General features: G+C 40.3%; 1 protein-coding gene across 1 annotated transcript in view; it reads right to left on the bottom strand.

The window, feature by feature from the left end:
• LOC134213738 (alpha-tocopherol transfer protein-like) overlaps positions 1-24,125 on the bottom strand; it is a 35,948-nt gene that overhangs the window by 8,548 nt on the left and 3,275 nt on the right. Inside the window, exons 3-4 of the mRNA XM_062693060.1 lie at positions 5,066-5,160; positions 4,741-4,894 (exon numbers count right to left, since the gene is read on the bottom strand). Of these exons, the coding sequence (XP_062549044.1) occupies positions 4,741-4,894; positions 5,066-5,160 (249 nt within the window). The remainder of the gene's footprint in view (positions 1-4,740; positions 4,895-5,065; positions 5,161-24,125) is intronic.

The following is a 24,125-nucleotide window of genomic DNA, read 5'->3' as shown; positions in this document are numbered from 1 at the left end:
CTTGAAAGGAGGCTTCCGGGCCTCTTGAAAGGAGGCTTCCGGGCCTCTTGAAAGGAGGCTTCAGGGCCTCTTGAAAGGAGGCTTCCGGGCCTCTTGAAAGGAGCTTCCGGGCCTCTTGAAGGAGGCTTCTGGCCTCTTGAAAGGAGGCTTCCGGGCCTCTTGAAAGGAGGCTTCCGGGCCTCTTGAAAGGAGGCTTCCGGGCCTCTTGAAAGGAGGCTTCCGGGCCTCTTGAAAGGAGGCTTCCGGGCCTCTTGAAAGGAGGTTTCCGGGCCTCTTGAAAGAAGGCTTCCGAGCCTCTTGAAAGAAGGCTTCCGGGCCTCTTGAAAGGAGGCTTCCAGGCCTCTTGGAAGGAGGCTTCCGAGCCTCTTCAAAAGCGACTTTCAAGCAGCTTGGAAGGAGGCTTCTGAGCTTCTTGATGGCAAGCTTTCGAGTAAGCGTCTTGAAAGAAGAATTCCAAAGCTTTCGAAAGTAGGCTTCCGACCCTCTTGAAAGGAGGCTTCCGAGCCTCTTGAAAGGAGGCTTCCGGGCCTCTTGAAAGGAGGCTTCCGGGCCTCTTGAAAGGAGGCTTCCGGGCCTCTTGAAAGGAGGCTTCCGGGCCTCTTGAAAGAAGGCTTCCGGGCCTCTTGAAAGGAGGCTTCCGGGCCTCTTGAAAGGAGGCTTCCGGGCCTCTTGAAAGGAGGCTTCCGGGCCTCTTGAAAGGAGGCTTCCGGGCCTCTTGAAAGGAGGCTTCCGGGCCTCTTTCAAGGAGGCTTCCAGGCATCTTGGAAGGAGGCTTCCAGGCCTCTTGGAAGGAGGCTTCCAGCCTCTTCAAGCGACTTTCAAGCAGCTTGGAAGGAGGCTTCTGAGCTTCTTGATAGCAAGCTTTCGAGTAAGCTTCTTGAAAGAAGAATTCCAAAGCTTTCGAAAGTAGGCTTCCGACCCTCTTGAAAGGACGCTTTCAAGCCCCTTGAAAGGAGGCTTCCGAGCCTCTTGAAATAAGACTTCCGAGCCTCTTAAAAGAGGACTTTCGAGCCTCTTAAAAGAGCACTTTCGAGCCTCTTAAAAGAGGACTTTCGAGCCTCTTAAAAGGAGCTTTCCGAGCCTCTTGAAAGGAGCTTTCCGAGCCTCTTAAAAGAAGGCTTCCGAACTTCTTGAAAGGGGGCTTTCGGGCCTCTTGAAAGAAGGCTTCCGGACCTCTTGAAAGTAGGCTTCCGGGCCTCTTGAAAGGAGGCTTCCGAGCCTCTTGAAAGGAGGCTTCCGAGCCTCTTGAAAGGAGGCTTCCGAGCCTCTTGAAAGGAGGCTTCCGGGCCTCTTGAAAGGAGGCTTCCGGGCCTCTTGAAAGGAGGCTTCCAGGTCTCTTGAAAGGAGGCTTCCGGGCCTCTTGAAAGGAGGCTTCCGAGCCTCTTGAAAGGAGGCTTCCGGGCCTCTTGAAAGGAGGCTTCCGGGCCTCTTGAAAGGAGGCTTCCGGACCTCTTGAAAGGAGGCTTCCGGGCCTCTTGAAAGGAGGCTTCCGGGCCTCTTGAAAGGAGGCTTCCGGGCCTCTTGAAATGAGGCTTCCGGGCCTCTTGAAAGGAGGCTTCCGGGCCTCTTGAAAGGAGGCTTCCGGGCTTCTTGAAAGGAGGCTTCCGGGCTTCTTGAAAGGAGGCTTCCGGGCCTCTTGAAAGGAGGCTTCCGGGCCTCTTGGAAGGAAGGCTTCTGAGCCTCTTCAAAAGCGACTTTCAAGCAGCTTGGAAGGAGGCTGCTGAGGCTTCTTCTTGAAAGAAGAACTCCAAAGCTTTCGAAAGTAGGCTTCCGACTTTCTTGAAAGGACGCTTTCAAAATGAGGCTTCCGAGCCTCTTGAAAGGAGGCTTCCGAGCCTCTTGAAAGGAGGCTTCCGGGCCTCTTAAAAGGAGCCTTCCGAGCCTCAGGAAAGAAGTTTTCCAAGTCTCTTGAAAGGAAGTTTCAGAGTTTCTTGAAAGTAGGCTTTTGAGTCTTTTGAAATTAGGCTTCCGAGCCTCTTGAAGGAAGGCTTCCGAGCCTCTTGAAAGGAGGTTTCCGAGCCATTTGAAAAGAGGCTTCCCGAGTCTCTTGAAAGGAAGCTTACGAGCTGTTCGGAATAAGGCTTTCGAAAGGCTTCGAAGAAGGCTTTTGCAACGTAGCTACTGAGATTTTTATAGGCTTCCGGGCCTCTTGAAAGGAGGCTTCCGGGCCTCTTGAAAGGAGGCTTCCGGACCTCTTGAAAGGAGGCTTCCGGACCTCTTGAAAGGAGGCTTCCGGGCCTCTTGAAAGGAGGCTTCGAGCCTCTTGAAAGGAGGCTCTGGGCCTCTTGAAAGGAGGCTTCCAGGCCTCTTGAAATGAGGCTTCCGGGCCTCTTGAAATGAGGCTTCAGGGCCTCTTGAAAGGAGGCCCTGGGCCTCTTGAAAGGAGGCTTCCGGGCTTCTTGAAAGGAGGCTTCTGGGCTTCTCGAAAGGAGGCTTCCGGGCCTCTTGAAAGGAGGCTTCCGGGCCTCTTGAAAGGAGGCTTCCGGGCCTCTTGAAAGGAGGCTTCCGGGCCTCTTGAAAGGAGGCTTCCGAGCCTCTTGGAACGAGGGCTTCTGAGCCTCTTCAAAAGCGACTTTCAAGCAGCTTGGAAGGAGGCTTCTGAGGCTTCTTCTTGAAAGAAGAATTCCAAAGCTTTCGAATGTAGGCTTCCGACCCTCTTGAAAGGACGCTTTCAAAATGAGGCTTCCAAGCCTCTTGAAAGGAGGCTTCCGAGCCTCTTGGAAGGAGGCTTCCGAGCCTCTTAAAAGGAGCCTTCCGAGCTTCTGTAAAGGAGTTTTCCGAGTCTCTTGAAAGAAAGTTTCCGAGTTTCTTGAAAGTAGGCTTGAGCCTTTGAAATTAGGGCTTGAGCCTCTTGAAGGGGCGCTTCGAGCCTCTTGAAAGGAGGCTTCCGAAGCCTTTGAAAAGAGGCTTTCCAGTCTCTTGAAAGGAAGCTTACGAGCTGCTCGGAATAAGGCTTTCGAAAGGCTTCGAAGAAGGCTTTTGCAACGTAGCTACTGAGATTTTTATAGGCTTCCGGGCCTCTTGAAAGGAGGCTGCCGGGCCTCTTGAAAGGAGGCTTCCGGCCCTCTTGAAAGGAGGCTTCCGGACCTCTTGAAAGGAGGCTTCCGGGCCTCTTGAAAGGAGGCTTCCGAGCCTCTTGAAAGGAGGCTTCCGGGCCTCTTGAAAGGAGGCTTCCGGGCCTCTTGAAATGAGGCTTCCGGGCCTCTTGAAAGGAGGCTCCGGGCCTCTTGAAAGGAGGCTTCAGGCTTCTTGAAAGGAGGCTTCTGGCTTCTTGAAAGGAGGCTTCTGGCCTCTTGAAAGGAGGCTTCTGGGCCTCTTGAAAGGAGGCTTCGGGCCTCTTGGAAGGAAGGCTTCTGAGCCTCTTCAAAAGCGACTTTCAAGCAGCTTGGAAGGAGGCTTCTGAGGCTTCTTCTTGAAAGAAGAATTCCAAAGCTTTCGAATGTAGGCTTCCGACCCTCTTGAAAGGACGCTTTCAAAATGAGGCTTCCAAGCCTCTTGAAAGGAGGCTTCCGAGCCTCTTGGAAGGAGGCTTCCGAGCCTCTTAAAAGGAGCCTTCCGAGCTTCTGTAAAGGAGTTTTCCGAGTCTCTTGAAAGAAAGTTTCCGAGTTTCTTGAAAGTAGGCTTTTGAGCCTTTTGATATTAGGCTTCCGAGCCTCTTGAAGGGACGCTTCCGAGCCTCTTGAAAGGAGGCTTCCGAGCCATTTGAAAAGAGGCTTTCCGAGTCTCTTGAAAGGAAGCTTACGAGCTGCTCGGAATATGACTTTCGAAAGGCTTCGAAGAAGGCTTTTGCAACGTAGCTACTGAGATTTTTATAGGCGTTGATAAACTAATTGCACCGCCATGCGTATTATGTACAATACAAAGTTTTGAAACTAAACATAAAACAATTATCAAACTAATAAGTTTTTATTCGAATGGTAGTACATCCGCCATTAAGCATTTCTATCCGAGGTACCCCCTGGAGCCAGCGAAGTTACCCTCAGGGGTACATGTACCCCAGGTTAAGAAGCTTTTAATCATTGTTCTGATATTAAAACCATGATGTTGAAACAAGTTTATTTACGTGTGCAGTCAATAAAGTTAAGCGGTTCCTCAAATGCAATATATGATACCTTCGTCTCGTTTAAATAACCCAGGAGAAAACCAAGCAATGCATTCTATGCAAAAAGTTTTTTTTTTGCGTTTTCAATGAGAGAAGAAAGGAAATGTAAGGTATGAGTAAAATGCCTTCAGCGGGTGTTTATAGATTCACACCTCAGCGTGTCAATCGGCGAGCAGCTAGTCATGACTCTGCCTCTTCTAATCAAATTTCCACGGCATGCACACGGAGAGTCATAATTTCGTTCCGGGAGCTTGTATTTAAGGCAAAGCTTAACTTCCAGCGGAAGAACAGGAGTAAGAAAAGTGTCCGGAAGACTGATTTTTTGCATGTAAAATGGTTTCCAGCGAAAGATCTCCAGACGAGAGAGTAGGTTGGAAAACTGGTGAGTCTCACCACCTGGAGTTGCGTCTAGGACGTTGGCTTTGTTGCGTCTTATTATCCGGGGTGGCCGTTCAAGAGGGGCAACTTACCTCCCGAATTAGAGGGTCCGAAATGATGAAAAAATCATCATTTAGCATTTTGTTGTATCAACAACTATTTTAAAACTGCATCTTTCATTTGATCAAAATGGGTTTCCCGTCCTATGTGCATAGCCGCTGAGATAAATCGCATGATGACAATTAAAATTCCATACTTACTGCCAACTTGCATTATTAGGATCCGGCAACCGTTCTGATCGCGCTGTGGCTGAAAGTGCAGCAGATCCTCATCGTACACGTGCTGCACCGTCGATGGTAGCAGCTCTTCGCACGCATCTGGGTGTTTCAGTTTGAAGCGGTAGTAGCGTTGAATCTGTAGCAAAATAGATGATCATCAGTGCGGGTGATCGCAATGCATATACCGAGCGCGATCTAAAGCAATCGACACGGAACGGAATGGGGGTTAATGAGTGGAGATTTCTAATTTGTTTAATGACTTCTACGTGGACGAGCACGTTGACGTTTGCCCTTGGGCTTGACTCACCAGACCAAACGCACTGGCCGGGTAGAATTTGCACGGTCGCAGGAACTTCATTAGAAAAGAGTCATCGTCGACGGGGATGTACAGGGATTTTTCCGCTAAAACGAAATAAAACAGAACCGAAAACAGATTATGATAGATGGTTTATACATAAAAGTGGACATTTGACAATTACGAGTGGTTGTTAATTAGTGGTTACGTTCAAGGACAACATCGTTAACACGAAGTTGCAATTCGATACAGATGTTTTCATTAAAATTTGATATTTGCAAATCAAGTTGATATTAATTCCGAGCTAACAAACTTAACTCATTACATTACATTGAAACCTCGCTTAACCTCGCTTTCAAAAAAACCTAAGTAACATTTGTTTTATGAATTAATTTGAATATTTTAACAGACCAATGTGAAAGCTTTTGATTGTACTACTCAAATTAATTCACGAAAAAAATGTACTTAGGTCCTTTTGACAAGTTAGGCGAGAAATCTAAACAATTATTTCACAGGTTTTATGTGATTTCCAATAATTCAATGGTCAAAATCAATTCAAATATCAAACAGTTGTGTTGTTGAGAAATTTGTGAAATTTCACAGAAATCTAGGTACATAAAATATTTAATACACATAGCAACGTTACACTGAGGGAAGTACATAATACCAGTATAAAAAGAAAACAAAAAATAATTAAGCGACTTCATTTGTTCTAGACGCGTAATTAAATGTCACGCTATTGAGTTACTGATTTTCTCGGAAGTGTAATTAACTTCAATGCAATCGAGCTTGGTAGATTCATTTTGTCCTTATATTCTCTAGAGGTGAACGTGTTGGAAGATTCTTATGTGTTCATATATCCAGCTTTCCGTGCTCGGTGATTGCGGATTATAGTGCCGAAAAACATGTTCAATCTTTTTCACTTGATCATCATCTTTTCCTATCTTCGATGAAAATGAAATTAGTTTAACCCCGAAAAAGGCATTAGGCCACTTAAATCGTTATTATCGATAAGTTCATAAGTTTTGTTCGTGTTATCGAATTCCTAAGTCGTGTTAGCTTTTACGCAGTTAAAAATAGAATTATGCAAAGAATAAACAACCGAACAATAATGTGGAGTGTGGAGCAACAATTATTCAAAAGTGTTCCGTTGTGACTAGCGAATGCCATAAATAAATCATAAGGCGTGAATATCTAATAAACTCAGTCATTATGTGTTAATTATTGACTGCGTGCACCGTAATCGATGGGCGATCAAGGCACTATGAGTAGATTCACAAAAGTTTGTGTCCAAACATAATTTATACATAATTTATATTATGAACACTTGTACAGTTATCAACTATTGATGTTGAACTGGCATATTATCATATTTATTTCATCTTTTGAAAATTCTCCGAGGCATTATTTGCAAATGAAAAGAAATGCCGCTATGTCAACATATTAAATTAAATTATTGTTTGAATAATTTGTTCTTCAAAATCTCGTGGTTGTATAGCTTTTCAAGAAAAAGTTTTGTTGATAATTTGTTTTGCAAACTCTACTCAGCTGTTACTACATAGTGCGAGGAGTCGTTCATTCAGTGGCAGAAACAAACTGTAAAGCATGTAGTTGTTAGTAGGTAACCGGCTAGGCTGGCCGCCTTCCCTCTCAAGGTCTAGGTTAACCGAGCAGCTCAACTTGAACACGATTTGCCAGACGTCCGCATTACTATGGGGCTGTGTGCAGTGCAGGTGCGTGTGTTCGGTATTAATGGAAGCGCTGGGAAACCCAAGCCCGGTTGCACTTCCAATGTTGTGCATTCCGATCAAAATAAAAAAAAAGTATTAGGTATTATTAAGGTAACTATCATTGTTGATTCTGTAGTGATTAATGATAAAACAGATGGTTCTGCTCTAGGTCCATCATTTTGCTACTGCGTGTATTTCTTTATATGTTGTCAAGCAAGGTTACATGGAACACATAAGTTCCTTAAGTGATCGTTCTAATTATTTTTTTTCAATTTAGAACAAACTGTTACATGTTACTTTAACATGAACAATTTACAGTTTTTAAATTTTTCATTTTTATGTAAGAGAACAATACTAACATTTTTATGTTCTTATTGACGCTCTCTTTGTTCAACCAGCCTACAGTAGAATGTCATACTTTTCGTTGACGTACATTCAACATAAAAGTTAGCGATGCATTAAAACTGGAGATTTATTTCATTCAATTACTAAAAGCAACAGTTCGTGTTATCGTAATTTTAGGTAATGACAATTGGAAGGGTGTCTTTCGACTGGATAAGACATACTGTTCGGAAGTTTGTTTTCTCAGTCTGAAGTATCAGGACGATGGTTTATTTACTTGCCTGACGTTTCGGTTGATGGGTTGTGGCCTTTTTCAAAGGTTGTATAGTCTATCATCTATCGTAAATTATTGGAGATCACGTTCAATCAATGGCGGATGGGGTGCTTTTCACGCTTTTTTTTTTTTTGAAAAAGTGGTTAAACGGCCACAAGCCATCGGCCGAAACGTCGGGCAAGAAAATAAACCATCATCCTGATACTTTAGACTGAGAAAGCCTACTTCCGAACAGTAATGACAATAATTTATGAAGAAAACTTATGTTTTATCGACCAATGTGGCATGTAACCGAAATCATTAAAAATAAGCCATTTTGGCAGACATATACTATTAAAGCTAATAAACTATAGAGGAAATTTGTCGCTAGCAGCAGTGATTTTTTTTGCTGGCGAAGATAGGTCGATAAAAAATCTAAACATATCGATAATTATGTATCCAACACGGACGATAGCAAAGAGAACCTCAGTGACAATATTCCTCTATGGCTCATTATCTCTAATCATTCGCCGTATCCTGAATTTGAGTAATTTCGGAGAATTGTGTATTTTTGACAATCCGCCCGTGCAGCAAGCTCAAGATATGCGGTGAAACGTTGTCATGCGACGTTGATAGCATCGAGTTATTTCGCAAAAGATTTCTGGACGAGATTTCAACGCGAAACTTGACTAAAGACATGATCCATAATGCTGACGAATCTGGTCTTTTCTATAAGATGCTACCATCAGAGACTTTGGTCGTAAATCTTCGAAGTTGCGCGTTACGTTCATGCCCTGCAGCCAGGGATTGAATCCAAAAGAGAATGAAACAGTCTCTCACTTATCACCTATATACATATACGATGTGTAGCATACCGTGAGAGACTTTTTTCGCAAGCTATGATAAAGAACTGATTCGCTACCGGCTATCCGAGCAAAGCTTGAGAGCAAATCGATAACTTGTTTTGATGTTGTGAAATCGCCGATTATGATTACTTAATTAGATATAATTTTGGTCGTTTTAATGGTTAAATTAACAAAACGTAGAGTAGAAAAATCTAATTGTGACATCAAATCGAAAACTATTCCTGCTATCAATTAGAGTAAATTGAAAACTAATTTTGATATTGGTTCCGATATCAGAGTAAATACTCAGTTTGATATCAGATTAGAACTCTACAGCAAAATGAGATCAAAATATGTAATCAATCATGATCATTCATATTTGAAAACAAAATATGATTTCAATTTGATGCACAGCAAAAACGGAATGTTCGATTGTTATGATTTTTTCAGCAAAGTTAGACAACTAAATGGTGATTCTTAAAAAATGTATTTTTTTTTGCTGTAGAAAATATAATTTTTGTCACAAAAACTCAAATATCTCAAAACCCTATCTTTTTACGAACGTATTTTTTTCATGGAAAACCGTCCATTATATTAGCTATGTACCATAAAAATTTGGTGATGGTAAACTAATAAACAAAAAAGTTATGACATTTCAAACATTTCACAATTTTCTCACATAGTAAACAAACAAAAATTTCCGTGTATTTTTTTTTCAAGAATCGCAGTTTGATGCTGATTTTATTGTTAAGGGCCTTGCGTGAGTTAAAAAAACTACGTTCGTAAAAAGATAGAGTTTTGAGATATTTGAGTTTTTGTGACAAAAATTATATTTTTAAAGGCAAAAAATTTTTTTTTGTTTTACATGTAGAAATACAAAAAAAACTAATAAATTTAAAAAAAATGCTATCTCTCCAAAAATTTGATATAATATTCTTTATTTGTATATATTGCTGTGGACAATTAAATGGACCATGCTTAAGTTTATTTTTTTGTGTAAAAGAGTATCAAAATCTGGAATGCGATTTTTATGCGAGTAAATATGAAAATGAGACAACCAAAGTGGGATTTGTTTTCAAATTTCTTGAACAAAGCCTACTATTTTATTAGTTTTTCTTAAACAGGAGAGAATTTGAAGCTAATTTCTGAAAGAAAATCAAAATCGCAAATAACTTACATGGGATTCTTATGTGAATCCTGGCAGAATTATAGTCACCTTTACAACCTCGTGCTTCTTGAGTCTCACTGAGTACAGACATTCTGTTATTAATACGGCAAAGTTAGCTTATGTCTGTATATAATGCAGTGTTTCAACTTGCCCCGATACGCGGGGCAAGTTGAAACGATGGATGTAAAAAAAAAATTCAAATACACAAAATATTTATGAAAAAGTTAGTAAGGGCTGCTTATTTTTTATGCATTATCTTTGGCCTGAACTAGCAAACACCGCAAACGGAATCAAAAAATATCAAAGGGTACACAGCAAATAATTTTGAAAGTTCAACGACATGTAAAATTGCACTCAACCATATCAAACAAATTAACATTCGATATTGAATTTTACAAGCAAGCACAGTTTAAATTTATTTCAATTTTAAAGAACAGTGAAATCGATTGAATGTTACGTTTATTTGCATGCTCCAAATATGTGCACAAACGTAACATTTATTTGCATGCTCCAAAAATCACAACATATTTTTATCTGTGTGATTTTTTTACAGCGCTCTGAATTTCAACTTTGAAAAAACCGTTTCAACTTGCCCCGGTGTACCTTATCGAAAAATGACGATTTAGATGAAATTGAAAAACTGTGCAAAGTTTCAGATATTTTCGAAATGGTCGCTCAGGATCGACTGGCATGCCTCTGTGGAATGCCTCACTTGTATACAAGTTTGATAAATTTGTTATCACGGTTTGTTATGATTCGGAACAGTGTTTGCCTTTCTTTTATCGTTGTTCGTTATCTATTGAGAGCGATTTCTGCAAACCCTGCCTGCAGCAATGCACTATGGTCCAGGATACAGATTTATGCGGAAAGATGCATTTTACGCCAAAACTATATTTTTTAGAAAAATCTGTTGTTCTACAAATTGTTCGAAATAGTAAGGCTATCATTATGGTGATACCAAAAAAATAGGGTGCCCCATCATATAAAAAATCATGTAAAAATTTACCCATCAAAAGCACCATTTTTTTGAGCTCTAAAAGTCACCCGAAGACGAGTTTTTCGAGAAATCTAGAACAAAAAAAGTAGATCAAAAATACTTGTGAGCTACAGAAAAAGTTTTTTTTAACTAAACTTATTTGAATTAGCTGCGCTACAACTTTGTAGAATATATCATGTCAGTATTCCGAGAAATAAAAAAAATGTTTTCTAAGTTTTTTATATGATGGGCCACCCTATTTTTTGGTATCATCATAATGATGGCCTTACTATTTCGAACAATTTTGTAGAACAACAGATTTTTCTAAAAAATATAGTTTTGGCGTAAAATGCATCTTTCCGGGTAAATCTGTATCCTGGACCATATTGCAATGTGACAGGAAGTCACAAATTACCTACACGCAGGAAAATAGTTTGTTTGCTCAACAAAAAATTGGTTCAATCTCGACAAACATGTTTGTTGTCTCAGGCCTTAGGGGAGAAGTGGGTAAGAGCGACACCCTAAGCAACATTACAGTTCTCCAATCTATGAGGCAATTTTCCGGTCTAGAAATTTCATACCAGCATACTTTGGCTCTTCATGCATCAGTCCATGAGGTTGCAGGACAATATTTCTTGATAGAATTTGATTTATGATGAAAACGCAAGCAGGCAATCTTCCAGCACAACCAGCTGGGTGCGGGTAAGATCGACACCACGTGAGGGTAAAACCGACACATCACATCGTTATAGAATCGAACATCAGAACAATTCTAAATGATGTTAAAACGTAATTGAAAATGTTTAATAACATTCATTTTGATATTTATGTATGAAATTCATGTTTAGGGGTCACTCATAAACGATGGTTGAACAAAATTTTGTATATTTAAAATCATCACCACATATCATATTTTATTTGGTTAGGAAAATTATTTTGAGCTTTTTAGTAGAATGTTTTCACTTGTCATAAGACGGGTTTGTACAATCCCATTGAATTCCACCACTTAATTGTACATTGACAGATACGTATTTCGACCTCAACAGTAAGGTCGTCTTCAGTGTCTCGTACTTGACTCGACTTGAAGAAAATACAATCAATCATCAACAAAAAGCAGTGGAACCTACGTAAAAACGAATTGACAACACTGACACCGGTCGACGAACCGCTGAAGAGGGTATCGGTCCCTATGATCAACACATTACATACCAGCTACGCCATCGACTGAGGAAATTCGGCATCGATTTAGTATTCTCCAGCAGAACCAATCAATTGAAGACACTGTTGGGCTCCACAAAGGATAGAGTAGAAATGTTAAATAAGGCCGGGGTTTATCAAATTAATTGTTCACAGTGGGATAAAGTATATGTAGGTCGAACAAAAAGATCGTTACATGTAAGGTTCAAAGAACATATTGCAGAAGTGAGTAAGGCTAAGAGGGAAACTGATAAGGGATTAAATTATGAGTTTAGGTCTAAGGTAGCTGAACATGTATATCAGGAAAATCATTCAATTACGACGTCAACAATTTTAAGAAATGTCTCTTCCCCGTGGAAACTTCATGTTGCATTGAAGAACATTACGATGACTGACGGATATACAGAGACTGAAGATTTCCCGGAAATTTACTTCTTCGAGATGTGAGATGTTCGCACTGGAAACAGCTAAGTTCATCAAATAGTTCTAGATACTAGATTGATCTAATATTCGTTTGTAACTTTCTTTGCATAATGATTCGTCTGAATCAATTAGCTAACTATAAAACAATTATTTTGAAAATGATAGATTTATTTGTCATTTTGAGCAATCAACTTTGGAGAATATTGTGTTTGTGATTATAATTAAAATTTAGGCAAATCGAAACTATTGACTTATAGTCGACTGCATAGTTTTTGTGCTTTACATTCATTCTAAATATTATTTTATTGGATTTTTGAAATAAAGGAACTAAATGAAAATTGAAGCAAAATTTGCCAGTTACATAATCTATAGCTTCAGGGTTGGCGAAGAAATTGATTTACAAGTTAAGGGTATAAAAACTCATATTGATCTCGAAATCATACAGTATGACTAAATTTTGGTTTCGTTTTTACTTATAACAAGATTTGTGGTTTTGCATAACCTTTACAACAGCAAACATTTTCTGTATAAGAATCTTTCAATTTTGTGGCTGCCAAGATTTTGTATAAAATTGAATCTCGACCAACGATCATTCTGGGTGAGAGCGTCATTTTGAACATACGACCCGACTATATCCTGTGTTTTTGCGACCCACTACAATAATATCCCGATTTTATAACCTTCTAGTAAATTTTGGTGTGGTAAAATAGGAAATGTGAAAAAATCGAAAAAAAAAATCAATTTTAAAATTTGTTTCACAAACGGTTCTGCCAAATCACACTAAGCACCAATAAAAAATCTCTAGTGTTTTGCCAAAGCTGTCGTGTAACAAATTCAAATAATCTCAAATCGCATCAGACATCGTTCAACGCGAAAACTGAACCAAGTTTGGCTGAACCCCGATTCCGATCAGTTTTTGCCTTGGAAAGGCAAAATACGTGAACAGAACCAGTAATTTCTAGTCGAAAAGGTTTACAAAATTCGTAACAGGTACTCAGAAATGATTCATAAGAAACCATGGGCGGTGAATGTTATTTCCTGAAAATCATAGTGGTTTGCGGTATTATTCAGAAAAATAAAAAGAACGGTTAAATTTTTCAAATTTGTTTGGGGTGACAAAATCAGGTCGAAAACGCGACCAGTAAATAAAAGTGAGGAACATAGAAATGGTAAGATACAACAACTATTGAAAAATATATGTATAATGAACTAAACTAAATACGCGCTGGATTCAAAATATGTTATATATATTTTGAATCCGGAAGTTTGATTATGATACCATTATCCATTTGATAAACGGTAGGCGGGGCTAACCAGGCGGGGCTTACTGTTAGTGATAGTGACCTCGGAGTGAACATGAACTACCAGGCACTCTGAAATGGGTCACTGGAGCTGCAGTAGAGCTAGCGCTTTCTAACTCCCGGATTAAATCTGACTGTTTTAACAGACAGCTTTCTTCCATAACATCACTGCCAGACAGTGGGGGTTAGTTTGTACACACACACACACACACACACACACACACACACACACACACACACACACACACACACACACACACACACACACACACACACACACACACACACACACACACACACACACACACACACACACACACACACACACACACACACACACACACACACACACACACACACACACACGCACACACACACACACACACACACACACACACACACACACACACACACACACACACACGTTGCAAAAAAAACTTCCTCACCATCAAGAAACTAGTTTGTTAAATCAATTAACAAAATTGTCGGACCCGCAAAACGGGTTTATTCGTACGACAAAAAATATTGTTGACTTAACAAAAATAGTTAGTTGTATTTGACTAACCATTTTATTGATACAACCATACTAAGTTTCTATGTCCGGGGCTGGGACAAGCTTTTGTAGCGCACTTTCGTTTACGGCCTATCCCTATCCCCAAACCGTTTCTTCTCTTCACATAGTGGTCTCATGTTGTTTTTTTTTGCAATTATTCTTTCTAATACCGGGCACTACACGTACAGAAAAAAACTTATAAGTTATGACCATAGTCCATTCGAAAATATCAATACACTTCATTATAATATATGCCACCTAATGAATGATCCCATATCAAAAGCTAATAACATTCATAAGTTAATGAAAAGTATAAGTTTTGGAATGTATGTTTCTTATACATATCATTAAGCGCCTGCTTTGGCAAAAAAGTATTAGAAATCTTCATAATGAGTAACATTAATGTTTTTTACGTGCATGTCGCCCTTTGGCAATTTCTTCGTTAGGTCACTATCACCGATCACTTCGTGGACGCGTGACCATCTACTGACTAAATTGAAACCCTAAGTTTTTGATTTGGATCCGAATCAATATCTCATCGTTCGAATTGAAAAATTACAAACATATAAAAACGATTGACACACAAGAGCAAAATATGAAAACAGCCGTCATAATAAATTGCGCCCGAATAAATTGAACTCATTCTCCAAAAAAACAATCTTAGCCGCACTCCTGATTTGCGAATGCCATCCTGGTCGTGCTGGATAGAACGAGCAAGCATTCTTACAGGATTCCTCAAAATACAACAGCGCACGTGCTCCAGTGTTAAAGGCTTAATTAAGCTAAAATATTATTAAGTAGACTAATGGAAACGAATCAGGATCCTTCAACTGCCGTATTTTAGTATTTCAAAATATGTAGACCAAATTGCAACATCTAAGCCTTGATTGGCGAAAAGCATGCTGCAACGGAAACTGTTCTAACCAGTTGCTCGCGCTCATCGAATTTCGTCTTCCCGGGGAATTTTACTGCCATATAAAAAGCAAGCAGGTTTTGTGATCATAAACCTGTTGTGTTTCTTTTTTCGCGAGTTCGAATTTGGTTTTCGTTTTCGTCATAGCTGTGACATTGGGACATTGGCGCAAGTTCAGAGAACCCTACCGAACGAAAATAGCACAACCACCTGGCTGGCTAGTAGCTAGTCTTCATTACGTCTATCACCGTCGGAGGCTTGAATCGCCAAAGAGCTGATTATGCGTATAAACCTATATTGAAAAAGAAAAAGCGTTTCTAAACTTATGTGTATTAGAAGCTGATAGCATATAAATTGAGTAGACAACCCGGAATCTATTTATCATATCTTTCTTGTCTATGAATAATTTACATACTAGTTTAAGTCGAGACGAACACGAGCCACTAAAGTCGACCTTGCAGTTGTGGTGTATTCGAAAATTTGTGTCGACGGAAGGAAGAGATTTTTGCGAATAGCTTTAATGCTATTGTTAATACCAAAGCTAAAAATCTAGTAGATTTTAAAATGACATGGTTTTATGCTGAATTGTAAGAAAATCTGGCACTAATCAAGGAAACATGAAATAAAGTTTTTACTAATAAGCTATCGTAAGAATAAACATACAAACAGATTCAAAGCTATCTTTATGCTTGCAAAAACAAATACATCTTTAAATTGACAAATTTGTCAGGTGAAAATGGAGTGATTGTTTGGAGTGTTCGTATTAGTCTCTACTCAGCTTGATTTTGATTAAAATAGCATTTACACCCCTTTGGACTATGTCGAAAATTGGGACTCAAACAAAGTACGCTAAATGCCTCCCCTTTTCCAGAATCAATTTCATCTATCGGAAACACAAACAACTAGCAAATACCCACAATTACGTTACTCCGTTCCAGCGCCATCATCCAACCAATAATCAAACAGCATTGTGAACTATAATAAAACCCGCATACTCATCAACGTTAAACGATCCGGTGGAAAATGGGTTTGGATTAACGACGAGTCATCACTTTTGTCACGTGTCATAATCAGCGCCAGAACCGTAACTCAGTGACGAGAATCCATAACCAAGTGGCAGATATAGCACAGGACAGTGTCAAACGACTAAACGCCAGCCGGCGAATTTGCAAATCTAAGCAACCCATCGCGCATGCAGAAAAGTTCAACCAAGTTCGGAATCGACGCAATACGAGCTCCGTTGATGTCGCATGCGTGCGGTTTGATTCGATTGAGCTGAAAGTTTACAAACATTTTTTCAGCTTTCCTTTCCTACTGGATGAATTCGCCATGAATTTAGAGTCATTTTCGTCACCTATAGGCTGAAATAAATGCGTCTAATTGCATGACTTCTACGTATGGGAATTACTGAACTTATTATTCTTGACCAGCCAGTGAACTTGCACTTGGCCGATCTCAAGAGCATATGCTGTCTCGACGATATGCATGCCAAAGCACGGAACCGTGTAGTCGTAACACGTTGTCGCTGACTAGCACCGCAAGGTCGGCATCGCCTTGTTGCATGGATTACGCTCGTTTCGGTGAATCGTATTGGCTCGGCGATCGGAAACATCAATCAGGTTATTTCTTTGACTAAGGTTGTTTGCAGTTGCAAAGTGGGCAGAATTCTCCAAAATTCTGCTCACGTGCTGTGGTGAAGATCGAATTGTGGGGGTGCATATTTTTTTCGAGATAACTGGGCACGGTTGAGGTGATGCGGTGCGTCACTTATTGCTGGTGTCCATTCCGATGCAAACACTGCACTGTCGCACAACCTTCCGTGCGGTATATGACAATGACCTTGGCGGAAGTGTTAATTAGCTTTCGGATAGAAGATGACAATTTTGTCAAAGTCCATTTGAAATTTCAAATTTATTCCGGTAGTCGGAGTCTTCTTCTTAGTTCAGCTGAGGCATTACAGACGCGCAGTTGTTCATTAGGCACGTTCGCAGTTATTTACTTCAAGGTTTTCAAGCTACTTTTAGTATGGTTTTGCTTCCTACCGAAAGCCTAGTACTCAAGTGCTTTTTGACAAAAATTAGAAAAATATTAAAAGCTAGTCGATTTAACATGTTTTTCTAATCTATACATCAAAATGGTATATCTATTTGCCCTTCAATTTTGAAATAACGAATACACCTCTATTTCAACCATTACTGTAATAGATCATGTAACTAACGGTTTTGATGCCGATTGGTTATTGTAACAGTTTTTTTTGCACCTTAGATTTATTTAGGTTTTATATGCTACTAGTCGACCCGGCTGACGTTGTCCTGCATAGTAGGCCAGAAAGCATGTTGTAACTTTCGATGCAAAGATTCCGATAAGAATCCAAATTTTTAGTTTTTCACGATTTTCTCAACTTTACTCCCGATTTTCACATGGGAGAATACCCTATAAACCTGTCGGAAACTATAACGAAAATATCTCGCTCATGATGGGGGGCTCCCTTACAAATATAACAAAAGTTTCTGCATAACTCGAAATGTGGGGTGTGTGTAGGTGTCAGCTAGTGTTTAATATTGAAAAGTTGACAACATAAATTGTAGACAAGCGTGATGGCCAAGTGGCTACCGCTTCTGCCTCATAAACTGGTGGTCGTGGGTTCAATCTCAGGTTCGTCCCTATTCTTCTTTGTACCAAAACGATTCTTACTATTTCTCTGCCTTTTTCTTAAGTAAGTATCAAACTAGGGGTTTGTTAAAAAATACTCCATCCCTCATTCAACAAAAAGTAACATATTTGATACCTCCCCAAAAAGTAGCATTTTGTGATACCTCCCCCCATGTAACACGTAACTATGCAAATTTTTGTGTGTGCTCCCTATGGGTTTTTGGTATTTGTATGAACACCAGTAGATATTGTCGGTTACCCATCCACTCTGCCCTACTTCAGTTGTATCTGTGTTCATAAAGTCGACCCCAATCTGTTTTAGGTCTAGCTTGAAGCTTGAAGCTATAGCTCTAAGCAGTGAGTTTGAGAGTCCCAGTGCCTCAAATTTCCACTAGGGACACTTCTCCATTCCAATGTTTTTGGCACCCGCTATAAGGAAAACCAACTTTTTTTGCTGTGTGCCTTTGTTTCGAGAAATTTCGATTTCTGAGGGTAAGTTGCATTTCTGTTTTCCTTACAAGAAAACAGATAGCGTTTCTGAATTTCAACCAAATCAAGTATTAGCTAATGAAAATAATAATTAAAAGCTTATAATATTCTGCAAACGAGTGAGAGCCATTTACACTCAAAAACAACCTGCTTAAGGCTTACAAGTGTCGTAGATTGATTACGAAAATGGGAGATCGACTTCTTTTTGCCTTTCTCGTACTCACTTTCTCATTTTATTCATTTATGTTATATTTCCCACCCCTTCGTTATCGAAAAACTAACAGGACAAAAGAAAAAATAATATTTGTGCCGGCCTAATTTGTTACGCAGTGTAATTTATCTGTTATAATGGTTTCTGGTTTGAAAGTTTAAATAAATTTATTTTGCTCGGCTCGGTCTTTGTTTTGGTAAATTTGCATGCAAACTATCATCAATTCGTCATCATCATCATCATTTCATTCCAAATGTTCCTTGAATGTTCCTGTCATTTGAGTTTTCTATAAAATAGCTTATGAGGCAATAATCAAATAGCTATTAAGGGAAGTGCACCGGTTTTGGCCACCTTAGTGCCTAATTTGGCTAACCCTGAAAAATACATATTTTTCCAAAATAATCGGTCAGTTGAAAGCAGTGTAGAAGTGTGAGAGTTATATCTGTTGTTGGAACTAATAAAACCCTCGTTGCTTCATTTTTCGAGCTATTCACAAAATTGGTACAGTTCCCCTATACCTTTAGCAGATTTGTTTGCTTTAATTTCTGTCACTTTTATACACATCGGCGTGTTAAATTTGGGTTATCCAAGAACTTCTTGGCTACAGACCCAAAATTAACGAGCGAAGCGAAGAAGCTCTAATCTCATATGTATTTTTTTTTTTTCAGAAATGACTTTGGAATTTCTTCCAGAAAGTCCAGGAAGAAATTCCTTCAGTAAACCATACAAAATTCTTGAAAGGAATAATTCCGGGAAGAATTCTAATGCGGAGGAATTTCTAAAGGAATTTTCGAAGAAATTTCCAAACCAATTTTAAATTAAAAAACACTTAAACAACGGTTCGAAAAAAAAGTAATTTACAAACGAATTTCTGAAGAGATTTTCGAAATAATTCTTAAAGGAATTTTTAAAGAAATTTTTGGAAGAGTGGCTAAAGGAATTTCCAGGGGAATGTCCGAAGGAATTCCTATAGGAAATTCGGAAAGAATTCCTGGAGAAAGTTCTAAATAAAACACACTTAATTTTTTGTACCGTAATCTCAGCAAGATGATAAACTTTTACCGAGATTCGCACAGCCGAGCCCCGGCAATCATATTTTTTGCTAAGATTTTTGTCAAAGTTACTGCAAATCAGCAAATGATTTGCCGAAAATCAGCTAATAAACGTCATTTTTGCCGGGATATCAGTTTCTATCATGCTGTGCAGACGGCTGTGCAGGTTTTTGCCGAGCTGCAGAAATAAAAACTGAGTGTGAGAAATTACTGGAAAAATTTCTATTCTATTAAAAAATAAAAAAAAAACTATAATCAAATTCCAAAGGATTTCTCCTGAAGGGAGTATTCTCATAGAACATTTCCATGGTTATTTTCTAAGGAATTCTTTTTCAAAGGAATATCTGAAAAAGTTTTCGAATTAATTTCTGAAGAAATTCCCAAAAGATTCCATAAATGAATTTCCGGAGCAATCCCTAAAGTAATTTCCAAGGAAATTCCTGAAGGAACTTCTGGAGACATTTCGGTAAGAATTTCCGAAAAAATACTCAAATAATTTTTCAAGGGAATTCTCGGAGGAAGTTCTGAAAGAATTCATTAGGGAAATTCAAAATTAATTCTTATAATTCCTTTTTTTTAATTTTCTGCGGAATACCTTGAGGATTTTCCAAACGAATTTCTGGATTTGTATCCGAAGTACTTTCTTTAGCTTATGTGCTGTGATGTGGCAATGTCCTATTGGAGGATGTAATGTAAACTTTTGCTGTACAGTTACAAGCTTTAGCTAGTAGGATGTTTGACTGTAGCTATCAATTATTCAAAAATCCTTAAAATTCATAAAAAGCATGATATGCCTTGCTCCGTGAAATTTTTTTTCTGGGCCCAAATTCTTCACGCCGATTCACGCCGCCGCCGCCGAACATTGCTTACGGCGTGACGCCACCGACGCCGCCGGTTTAAAAATGGCCTTACGCCGCTGCCGTTCTCAAATACTTCGGCGCACAGGTCTATTCTTAAATCAAAGAATAAATAAAGTTTTGGAAATACTTAAGAAACCATCAGGCGTAAAATCAGTACTGTTCAATCTACTATCCAAATTGTACTTTCCCTTTCAACTATGGCAAGTTTATTTACTATCACTGTTTTCATCGTATTTTATCGCGTCTTCATGTTTGTCTTCCTGTATAGACCGGTCATCGGACCGGATAGTCTGCATACCGTATCGAACGACAACGGGCAACGATGCATAAACTTTGCAGCCTCCCGCGGAATGGTAGTCCGAAGCACTTCCTTCCCCCGCAAGAATATCCACAAGGCCACATGGAAATCACCTAATCAAGTAACGGAAAACCAAATCGACCACGTTCTAATCGACCACGTTCTAATCGACGGTAAATTCTTCTCCGACATCACGAACGTACGCACTTACCGCAGTACGAATATTGAATCCGACCACTACCTCGTCGCAGTATGTCTGCGCTCAAAACTCTCGACGGTGATCAACACGCCTCGGAGTCGTCCGCCGCGGCTTAACATTGGGCGGCGACAAGACGGTAGACTAGCCCAAGACTACGCGCAGCAGCTGGAAGTGGCACTCCCAACGGAAGAGCAGCTAGGCGCAGCATCTGTTGAAGATGGCTGGAGAGATATTCGATCCGCCATTGGAAGCACCGCAACCGCTGCACTAGGCATGGTGGCTCCGGATCAGAGAAACGACTGGTATGACGGCGAATGTGAGCAGTTAGTTGAGGAGAAGAATGCAGCATGGGCGAGATTGCTGCAACACCGCACGAGGGCGAACGAGGCACGATACAAACGGGCGCGAAACAGACAAAACTCGATTTTCCGGAGGAAAAAGCGCCAGCAGGAAGATCGAGACCGTGAAGAGACGGAGGAACTGTACCGTGCTAATAACGCACGTAAGGGCCACGTGCCACAGCCCGATATGTGTAAGGACATAAACGGGAACCTTCTTACAAACGAGCGTGAGGTGATCCAAAGGTGGCGGCTGCACTACGAAGAGCACAACGGTGGCGGTATGGTAATGAACCTAGGAGCACGCGCGCAGGACATGCGACTTCTGGCTCCGAATCTCCAGGAAATCCAGGAGGAGATCGGCCGGCTGAAAAACAACGAAGCCCCTGGAGTTGACCAACTACCAGGAGAGCTATTTAAACACCGTGGTGAAGCACTGGCTAGAGCGCTGCACTAGGTGATTACCAAGGTTTGGGAGGATGAGGTACTGCCGCATGAGTGGATGAAAGGTGTCGTGTGTCCCATCTACAAAAGGGCGACAAGCTGGATTGTAGCAACTACGGCGCAATCACATTGCTGAACGCCGCCTACAAGGTACTCTCCCAAATTTTATGCCGTCGACTAACACCAATTGCAAGAGAGTTCGTGGGGCAGTACCAGGCGGGATTTATGGGTGAACGCTCTACCACAGACCAGGTGTTCGCCATACGTCAGGTATTGCAGAAATGCCGCGAATACAACGTGCCCACACATCATCTATTTATCGACTTCAAAGCCGCATATGATACAATCGATCGGGACTAGCTATGGCAGCTAATGCACGAAAACGGATTTCCGGATAAACTGATACGGTTGATCAAGGCGACGATGGGTCGGGTGATGTGCGTAGTTCGAGTTTCAGGGGTATTCTCGAGTCCCTTCGAAACGCGTAGAGGGTTACGGCAAGGTGATGGTCTTTCGTGTCTGCTATTCAACATCGCTTTGGAGGGAGTAATACGAAGGGCAGGGATTGACACGAGTGGTACGATTTTCACGAAGTCCGTCCAGTTATTTGGTTTCGCCGACGACATTGATATCATGGCACGTAACTTTGAGAGGATGGAGGAAGCCTACATCAGACTGAAAAGCGAAGCTAAACGGATTGGACTAGTCATCAACACGTCGAAGACGAAGTACATGATAGGAAGAGGCTCAAGAGAGGTCAATGTGAGGCACCCACCCCGAGTTTGTATCGGTGGTGACGAAATCGAGGTGGTTGAAAAATTCGTGTACTTGGGCTCACTGGTGACCGCCGATAACGATACCAGCAGAGAAATTCGGAGACGCATAGTGGCTGGAAATCGTACGTAGTTTGGACTCCGCAAGACGCTCCGATCGAATAGAGTTCGCCGCCGTACCAAACTGACTATCTACAAAACGCTTATAAGACCGGTAGTTCTCTACGGATACGAGACCTGGACGATGCTCGTGGAGGACCAACGCGCACTGGGAGTTTTCGAAAGGAAAGTGTTGCGTACCATCTATGGTGAGGTGCAGATGGCGGACGGTACGTGGAGGAGGCGAATGAACCACGAGTTGCATCAGCTGTTGGGAGAACCATCCATCGTTCACACCGCGAAAATCGGAAGACTGCAGTGGGCCGGGCACGTAGCCAGAATGTCGGACAGTAATCCGGTGAAAATGGTTCTCGACAACGATCCAACGGGAACAAGAAGGCGAGGTGTACAGCGGGCAAGGTAGATCGATCAGGTGGAGGACGACTTGCGGACCCTCCGCAGACTGCGTGTGGTGAATGGAGAAGTCTTTTATGTGCAGCACAGGCCACTCCGGCCTTAGTCTGATGATAAATAATAAATAAATGTTTGTCTTCCTAAAGACTTTTAACAATACGCTAATCCAACCACTCCTAGACAGTTTTTTAAGAGAAATCACATTTGTGTTTTATGTAATAACACGTACCACAGAAAAAATGATGATGTTACCAGCCTTGTATGATCACGATCGTGGTATTGATGGTAGTCTGGCGACCTCGATCCATCACAGACACATTTGATCTTAAAATAGGCCTCGGAATGAAAGTCTCGATAATAAAGAAAAAAAAAATATATTCTATGTGTCACAATCTATTCGAGAACCAAAATACTTGCCTTACTAAAAAAAAATGTTATTTTCAATTCCACCATTTATTATGGAACGTTTATACAGATCTTTCAAGTCGGCCCTTTGCACCACCAGAGGTGTACAGGATCCATAAGTAAAGTAAGTTTATACAAAAATGTTAGGATTTAAAAGTAACCCAATCGGACCTTTCATTATACTTGAAACAACATGTTCAACTCATAAAGAGATCAAGGGATCAAGTCTCCCGCATGTTTTAAAAAATGCTAAATTTTCTATTTATTGGAAATATATATTTTTTGATAACATTCATGGAACAATAATTGCTTCCAATGATGATTTTGAATAACTAATTACAATGTTCTTCAAGCCCATCTTAAATCGTATAAATTTAAGCACTTTGCATCGAGTAACACCCGAAACAAAAAGTGGGGATCATGTACTGTACGTCCAGTTTCCCCTAATTATGGTAAGCGCGGAAAGCTGGATTAAGTAAACGCCGTAAAGTACGATTTCAGGCAAAAATTGTATAAAAATATTTGGGGGTCTGTGAATTGATCTGTTTCTAAAAATCTGCTTGATGAAATTAAAAGGTGATTTTTGAATAGGCTAGATGTAACAGTTATAGCTATAACACCAGTTATATGCCAAAAGGCCAATCAAATCCCCGCAAACCAAGTTCATATCGATAAAGCATATTCATATGATACGATAACACCTTTGATTTCCTCCAAAACAAGCAAAGCATAATTGTAAAAATTGATTTTGCTTAATTTTTGACATCCTTTGCACCAGTTGTTGCACTAGTGGTCCCAATTTGGCCAATCCCATAAGAAAACAATGGGATTTGCCAAATAAGGAACCAAAATTTAGAATAGTGTCACAACTAGTGCGTGCGTTCCTATTATAGATTAATCAATTTTGAGGATAATAACAAATTTTATTGTGGTTTGCCCAGCTGTTCTAAGGAGCAGGAAGTAAAACCTTTCGCTTGATATATAAAGTCCACCCACATGCCTTTTACATATTTAAAAAAAAATAGTTGTTCTTATGTATAGCGACAATTGGTACACCCACGCTATGTCTCTTTCAAAGTACGTGGCGGCTCAATTTTCTAATATTTCAAAGTAGTTTCTTTTACTTAACGTATGTTT

The sequence above is a fragment of the Armigeres subalbatus genome, chromosome 2 (genome assembly GCF_024139115.2).
Source record: "Armigeres subalbatus isolate Guangzhou_Male chromosome 2, GZ_Asu_2, whole genome shotgun sequence".
Taxonomy (NCBI): Eukaryota; Metazoa; Arthropoda; class Insecta; order Diptera; family Culicidae; genus Armigeres; species Armigeres subalbatus.
The sequence above is the reverse complement of the archived record's forward strand: the minus strand, read 5'-3'. Positions and strand labels throughout refer to the sequence as shown.